The sequence below is a fragment of the Nanorana parkeri genome, unplaced genomic scaffold (assembly GCF_000935625.1).
Source record: "Nanorana parkeri isolate BGI_ZX_2015 unplaced genomic scaffold, ASM93562v1 scaffold234, whole genome shotgun sequence".
In the NCBI taxonomy this organism is placed as follows: domain Eukaryota; kingdom Metazoa; phylum Chordata; class Amphibia; order Anura; family Dicroglossidae; genus Nanorana; species Nanorana parkeri.
Window position 1 is genome coordinate 416,595 of NW_017306502.1, and position 8,154 is coordinate 424,748.

The following is an 8,154-nucleotide window of genomic DNA, read 5'->3' on the forward strand; positions in this document are numbered from 1 at the left end:
AGGATTGCATGCTGCATGAATGGGAACAAAAAACAGGGGTTTCTCAAATTTGACAGCAAAAGTAGAAATGCACTTTAAATATTGTTTTGCACATACCTGGATTTCCTTGGGGAAAGTGGCACTGAACATCATAGTTTGACGGACACCTTTGGGAGGCATTGTGTCTTGTTCAACAATTCGTCGAATTTGGGGCTCAAACCCCATATCAAGCATCCTGTCAGCCTCATCCAACACCAAATACCTAAAAAGAAAAAAAAAATGTGTAAACATCGAAGTTGCTCAGTATTCAAGACGCTTTTAGATCATATTGGTACTTTTTTTAGAAATTTTACTAAAAGCCTTAACTATTAGGAAATGGCTCATTGAAAAATCTAGAAGTCCAACATACTTGCAATAATCCAGGCCAATCTTTCCTCGTTCCATCATGTCAACAAGGCGCCCAGGAGTGGCAACAAGCAAATGACAGCCTCGCTCCAAGTCTCTGATCTGTTGCCCAATATCTGCTCCCCCATATACAACACAAGGACGCACCTTGGATCTGTAGGCAAACTAGAAGAGGGAGAAAACAAAATGCATATATTTTTTTTATGCAAAAAAAAAAAAAAGCCCATCAGCAAAGTTTTTAAAATTGTGTATACCTTTCTGGCCTCCTCATAAATCTGTACTGCGAGTTCTCTTGTTGGAGCCAGAACAAGGGATAGTGGAAACTGTTTACGCCTTCCATATCGTCCGTTATCCTACAAACAAAAGTTACTATGCTTAAAAAGACAGCAACTAATATCTATATGGATGAAGTCTGAAAAACGTCTTTAGGAAAGGACTTATTTAGGATGGCAAATAAAGTACATCAGTCCCATACCTTTTGGTGCATCACTGCTTCTCCAGGACCATCTGCATAGATCTGACTGAGAATGGGTAGTAAAAATGCTGCAGTTTTTCCAGAGCCTAAAATCAGAAGAAATTGAGATTACTAATCAAGAAAAAAAGCCCTAGGCTTGCATGTGTCAGTTTTAAAAAGAAACTCCAACCATTCCATTTTGTGAAGTCAATTACATTTGGGAGATTTCTCCATCACCAATACATGGCCAGAAATTAGGGGAATTATTCAAATTATACCTGTCTGAGCACATGCCATCAAGTCCCTCTTTCCTATGATGATGGGAATGGCATGCTTCTGGACTGGGGTTGGTCGAGTGTAACGAGTGAGTGCAATATTTCCCATGATTATTTCTCCCATGTTGACATCATGGAACTTGAGGGGGAAAAAAAAAATTCTAATTGTACAGCAACTAAAAACAGACTTCATGAAAGTTATGGAGCACACAGCTATGGTGACTGCAGCAATACAATATATGACTTTTACATACAATTTCAATATGTGGAGGGCAATTTGAGCCTGTCGCTTCAACTGGAATATCATCATACTTCTCAAAGTTAATGCCTGTATTGCCCCCAGAGAAAAGCTCCCTGAAAAGAGAAAATTATTTGTAAAATAGACCAAACAAAAAAACAAACACTTCTGAAAACGCCTAATTACTCACTGCTCTACACGATCGTTTGGTGCTAGAGGCTTTGACCAATCATCTTCTTCGTTCCGTTCGTCGTTCCAGCGGCTGTTTCCACGATCATATCTACCAATGGCAGATCTGTCACTACGACCAGCTACGCCATCAAAGCTATCCATGCGACGGTCATCAGATCTAAGCACAGAACAAACAGTTTGCATTTCCTCCAAATGAAGGTCATATGAAAAAAAATTGGAGTTACGTACCTGGTAACTGTTTCTAGGAACCTTCCAGGACAGCATTAGAAACACCAATAATGAATGTATGCGCATATACTGATAGTCACGGCTGCCCTAAGAACCAAAGACATTTCCACAAAAAATGATTTCTCATGCCCCCAAACACTAATAACCGGTAAAGGAAATGGCGAACTCCCCTCTCTTACCTTAGAGCTGCCGGCACCAGGATCCCCCAGATCAAATGATGCCATTGTGGTAGTTGAGTCTCCAGCTGGGCCCCCTGGCCCCTTCGACTCCAGCTCTTTCGACCCACTATTGGTGCCCCCCCTTGCGTGTGTGGGCACCGCAAGGCCCTTGCGACCCCCTGCTTCAGATGTGCTGGCCATCTGTAGCGTGGACCGAATGGTTGCCGCAGCCTGGCAGTGTCTGCTCGTATGTCTCCGCGCACCGGAAGTGACGTCAGACGCGCTGCGGACACCGCCGGAAGTTCGTTACTTACGACATTTCCGCCCACATTCGTACGCCGGGAAATGCCTCCCCCATGCCACACGAGGACGCCGCGCCCCAGTCCTGCGGACCGGAGCCAGGATCCCCGAAAGACCCCACCGTTGCAGGTAAGAAAAAGCACACCATTTTGAAGCAGAGGTTTTTCGCCCGGGGGAACTCCCCTGAGTCCACTACACCAACAGGTCAAGTTGCCCTGCACACGCTTGTGCAGGTAAACCACAGGCATTTTCTTTCGGACAGTTGGGGCTGTCCAGGAAGCCCCCCTTCCTGGGTACCCCGGGTCCACTGACCCTCTGCTGTACCCCTGTCGGGGGGAAGCCCCTGCTCACCAGCACGAAGGCCTAAGGAAAACAACAAACATTACGATGTCCTGCTCGGCCGGAGGAAACAAAATAACTGAAGCGTGCTAGGCTTGTGCTCCTTTTTATTCTAAGTGTGGGTGATGTGTTTCCTGTTCCGGTGGGAGGAGCCTATCTCTCTAATGCTGTCCTGGAAGGTGACTAGAGAAAAAAGAAACTTCTCCAGGAGTAAAAATGTTCTGAGGATTGTTGGCTCCAATTCTGCAAGATAAAACATTTAATCCCTGATTCGGAGCCAAGGAAGAAGCTAGAACATCTTTAAAACTGGGACCCTTTCACCACTGATTAATAACTCACTGACACTAAAGTGACAAAATACCAGGAGTCAAGACATGTAATTAGACAACGTTTTACCTGCGGGTGTTGCAGCAGGTAAAAATCAATGGGAGCTGCTGAGAATAAGTTATGTGGAGCAAAAACCTGCTACATGCATACTTGAGGAAGGGATAGATTTTCAAAAAACTTATGGTATCAAGACGAGAATAAAGCAGTTTTAATTAGCTGGGAAGGAAAGAATAAAAACCTGGAAGAAAGTTGGTAGCTCTTCATACACTGCCGGCCAAAGTTCTGGGGTGTACTGAAAGCTTACCTGAAGTGCATAATGTCCTTTACCAGTTTAGGCCCTGGCTGCCAAGGTGTGAGAACAGCACACAGGACTACCCCCTCAGGATTATTGGGAGTGGAAAAGGATCACACTAAACGTGTGCACAAAACACAATGTTTAATAGCCATTTGATTAATAACACCCTCCTAAAATCTTAAAAACTAGTACATTAGATAAAGGCAACACATTTTTGGAGTAACAAAAACAAGCATTTGTAAATGCAAAATTACGTTTTGATGTTGTCAGGATGATACAGAATCAGTCAAAGTGCTCAGGAAACAATGCAAAGTTTCAGCACTAGAAAGCTGAGAAACCAAAGCTGTTGCTTTTCATTCTAGCACGACAGTTGGCCAGTCTAGACAGGAACTTGTCAGCCAATGAACAGCTACTCTCAATAAGCCATCAGATCAAGGAATTATCTAATGGCACTGCACAGCTATGAAAACAAGCAATGTATTTATCCAATCATTTAGTAGAATTTGCTTGTGTCATTTGAACACGATGATATCCTACTTTTGGCAGAATTCTTCATTCAGTGCCAAGATACTAGTGAGGGAACCAATGGGGAAAAAAAAAAAAAAAAATAGGGTTTGTGTATACAAGGGATGTAGTAAATATGTCAAAACTGATTAGTGGATATGATGCCATTAGCAACCAGATTAAGGTTTTCTACAAAAAATATGCAGACCCACCTGTAGCCAGTTCCTAACACTGATAAGAATTTAAAGCCATGCATATTTATCAATGAAATAATGTGCAGTCCAAACTCACCTCCGATTCCCACTTCCTCGATCATTAAATAAACCTGCTTTTCCTTGGTCACTGCGTGATCCAAAGCTGCTGTAGGCATCTTTGTCTCTTGAATTCCATCCAGTATTCTCTCTATCATAAAATCCTAAAAAAGGACACATTTGTTAGAGCACGTCCAGAAGAAAACTATTCCCCATTTTCTTGTAAGCGCAAAAAACTAAAAATGAGCCTACAAATACAAGAGCATGTGAAGAGGCAGGGTCAGATGAGGATCTAGTGTCTCAAGATTATACCCAACCCAATAGACAGCCTTCCTCATCAATTACTATTGTTTGAGAACACAATGTTACGTTTTCACAACTACTAGATCTAGAATAAGTTGGGGAGGTGTTTGTAGCTCAAAACAAAATAGCCTAGAGTGAAAATTGTACTCCTGCATAGATTTAGCAAAGCTAGGATTGTCAATAGGAAAGGTGTAAAAAAGCAGCCTCCACATGAACTGGTTAGCTGCAATATTACCCATTTGCTTCAGTTTAAATATGCTTTAATCAAAACTATGCACCGTCCACAGAGCCACACCCTTTTCCCTTTTAGTCTACCTGCTCCTTTGTTTCACTTCTTAAAGCAAAAAAGCAGCATGGTATCTTGGGATATGGAGAACACACATTAGGCTTCAACTAAATCAACTTTGAGGAGCTTATCCAAGTCTTTCCTTTGCTCCCAGAAGAGCAAAGAAAATGTGATTATGCTCTGCAGGCATGGAATGGGGTGTTCATATTAAAATGGCACATGTATGTTTTAAAGCTGTGGTTCTCAGCTGGTGGGCCGCAACCCTGTGTTGTGTGTCGCCGAGTGCCTTCCACTGTGTTAGGTGAGGATCCCCAGCCTCACCCTAGCGCAGTACTGTCAGTTCTCACCAAACAGCCATTCAAAATATGCTGCCTGGTGCAGAATGGCAGCCTTAGGTGGGGTGGGGGTATGGCTGCAAGGGAGCTCCATCCATACTTTCATTGCTTACAGCTCCCTTGTAGCGGCGCATGGACTGGAGTGCCCATCACATTCTGGCTCCTGGCACCTCTACAGGGCGCGCAAGAAAGCTGCACAAGCAAAACACATGAGTCATATCACAGAAGCCCATGTGGGGGATCGACTTCAGTTCTCGTAAGATACTGGGTGGATTTAAAAATAAAAAAATATGTCTACAATTGAGCCCCTCAAAAACACTGACAGTCCCATGTAATTAACACTACCACACAACTGCACCCATTGTGTGTTCTGGTGCAGAAGGTGCATTGCAATGCCATTTTAATGGCACTCCAAATGCACCTCCTGTCCAAAGTTCGATCTCACACTGGAATGTGGGGTACCTCAATGCCTTGCATGCCAGTGCGACTTGGGTCATGACTTAATGACAGGTCAAATGTGGGTCCCGAGGTAACAGGTTGAGAACAACCGCTTTAAAGTAAGCCGTGAGAATCAGATTCAATCCTTGAGTCGCTGTTTCAGAACAAGTTGGCTGGGAAGGACTACAAGCTTCTATCCAGCTTTCCTGATCTGCATACTTGTTCTGGGTTAGAGAAATCTCGAATCCAGGACAATATGACAAAATTTAAGGAATAGCAGTATCAGTAGCATACATACCTCTCTAAACACAGGTTTACTTTAGGAGGTACTTTTATGCTTTTCTTCACTGTAAAAATGTGGCTTATAAAGGGCAAAGTACCTGCTTTCTAAACTAAACTCGGGACACAATTTTGAGGTATGAATTCTAGAATACACTTTTTACTATAAAGTTATATGGCATAATAGTCAAAACTATTACAAACTGCTTAATGTCCTAATAAAAACTAGCTTATCATGTATTGCTCTATGTTACACAGATCAAAGGGAAAAAAAAAATGTAATGGTGAACAAAAGTTGTGAGTGAACAGCAAAAACTAAACAAATCTGCTTGTGCGCACAACATACAAACTTATCTATTGAAAATGGGGAACTTTGGGCAAACCTACAAATTTGTTAAGCCCACATTTTGTAAGCTTCATTAGAGGGGTCGTGTCCCTAACCCCCCCCCCCCCCATAGCCTTTATGTTGGTTTTCACTGACAGTGGGGTGGGGGAGCAAGATGTGAAGATTTGGACTGACCGCAGCAGTCTAAATTGGAAGATACACCTGACAACATTTACCTTTGTCAGTGCGGCCGGATCCTCTACTTGCATATCCATTCATGCGACTGTCACGGTCATCATGAGTGCCATTAGCGTAGCCATTTCCACCTCGTCCAGAGTCCAAACCTGAGTCTTTCAAGAAAGATGATAAGAACCAAGCACAAAGAGGCACAGCTAGTAAAAATCTAACCCAGTCTGGTATTGGTAGAGTGTAAACTACAGTGAAATTTGGACACATGACCCAGACCAGCCATTGAACTAGTGTCTAAAAGCAAGCTAAAACAAGCTGACATACCGAAATATAATGCATGTTACATGCACATTAGTAATATTTAATTGCTGCCAGATTGCCACAAGTGAAAATCAGTTAAACAACTTCTCCAGTAATCAAGTAGACACCAAGAATGTAGCAGATTTCAATTTAGGAAGAATCTAATACAATGGATCAAAGTAAGCCTGCATTGGAGTCAGATTACAAATAAAGCAGGAATTTAAAAAAAAGGAATAAAAGATCACCATCAATTATTGCAGAACATGAATGCAGGCTTTTAATATTTAATATAAACACAAGTTTATCTTAAAGATACCAGAGATGCCATGAAGTTGAATGGAACTGCTACAATATCTCGGGTATGTGCTTCACAACTGAGCAATTTTATTAGAATACCACTGCAATTCAAAGGCAGCTGAATGGCTAGCTTATGTAGGCCAAGCTATTGTGCAGCCAACACACCAAGACAGGTAACCAACCGTACCAGTTCTTTGGGACCAATCACCGTAGCCCTTATACACATCTACAGCTGGGTACTGACACCTTGGATAACCTACATAATAAATCTTTAAGAATAATATTCACCAATCTCACAAATGATACATACTAAAAAGATGGTGACAACTTTATTTTAAGAGAATGAGGCGAGTGAAAAATCACTCAGCCTCATAGTTCTAGCCAACATGTGACAATGAAACTGTCACAGTTTGGCTCAATAGATCAGGAAGTGAGCGAACACATACCGCTCGCTCACTTCTCAATCATGTCCCTGCAACTCAGGGCTCCCTGCAGGGATCACCCCCTCCCCCGTCTGATCCTCCAGCGCTGACTGGCAGAACAGACGAGGGCAGGTACAGCTGGCTCTGCCTTTAGATAGGCAGAGCCAGCTGTCATGCACGCAGCTGGGTGGATCCAGACAGTAACGTCGGGATCCGTTCCGGCATCTCAGTATACAGTATATACTGTGCTTTGGGTGACGGGAGGACGTTTAAGATGTGGTCTTTTCGAAAATGCACGTTATACTGTGCAGTAAAGGCTTGTTCTTCCCAACAAAAGAATAAATCCCCAGAGTTACATCAAGCAACATTAGTAAACTGAAGACAATAGCCGTCTGAAGCTCATAAAAAAAAACATGGTTTGGACAAGATACCAAATCTCAGCAACTAGAAATGACTAACAAACATTACCAAGAAGCGACTCAGACTTGTCTAATATATTTACCTTGTCTTGAAGCTTCCTTGTTTCTCAAGTGAGGAGGAATGTAACGGCCTTCTAGGATCAGAAAAAATAAAGTAAGGTTTCTTAGCAAAAAATACATGTGAAATATTCATAGCTTCCAAATTTAATAAAAAGGTACTTACTAGTTGCAGTGCCACCACCCTGAGAGTCAGAATCCAAGTCTAGGCCAGCAAACTAAAAAAATAAAATAGTTAAATTAATGTTTTGACATTCTGGACAGCAGCTCATTTAAACTAAGCTGCTCTGTGATTTTACTGCAATGCATAGATGAAAACCTGTAAAACAGACATCTTCTGGCTAGATTTGGTACTACAGCTAAAGACACAAGCAAGATGTTACAAAAGACAAAATGGAGGTATGCCAGCAAAAGATGCTTCGGCAAGACTGCCCCTCAAATCTCAGGCATTTAGTGCAAGCAGAAAGATCTTACATGACATTCCATGTACCTAGTAAGAAGCCAAAGGCTTTAAAGGTTCACACAATGAGGGACTTTTAAAATCAGAATGTACAAATAC

The 8,154-nt window shown here is 42.2% G+C and overlaps 1 protein-coding gene across 7 annotated transcripts in view; it reads right to left on the bottom strand.

Moving 5' to 3' along the window:
• The window catches only part of DDX3X (DEAD-box helicase 3, X-linked), a 17,446-nt gene that overhangs the window by 6,743 nt on the left and 2,549 nt on the right, over positions 1-8,154 (bottom strand). For 3 of the 7 annotated variants that reach the window (XM_018556334.1, XM_018556331.1, XM_018556330.1), the window contains exons 2-11: positions 7,762-7,813; positions 7,622-7,672; positions 3,986-4,109; positions 1,542-1,700; positions 1,368-1,467; positions 1,117-1,252; positions 860-945; positions 639-737; positions 389-549; positions 97-241 (exon numbers count right to left, since the gene is read on the bottom strand). In XM_018556334.1, coding sequence (XP_018411836.1) covers positions 97-241; positions 389-549; positions 639-737; positions 860-945; positions 1,117-1,252; positions 1,368-1,467; positions 1,542-1,700; positions 3,986-4,109; positions 7,622-7,672; positions 7,762-7,813 — 1,113 coding nt within the window. Of the gene's footprint in view, positions 1-96; positions 242-388; positions 550-638; positions 738-859; positions 946-1,116; positions 1,253-1,367; positions 1,468-1,541; positions 1,755-3,985; positions 4,110-6,147; positions 6,262-6,884; positions 6,954-7,621; positions 7,673-7,761; positions 7,814-8,154 lie in introns of those variants that run through there. The other 4 variants (XM_018556328.1, XM_018556329.1, XM_018556332.1 and 1 more) reach the window with 4 other exon arrangements.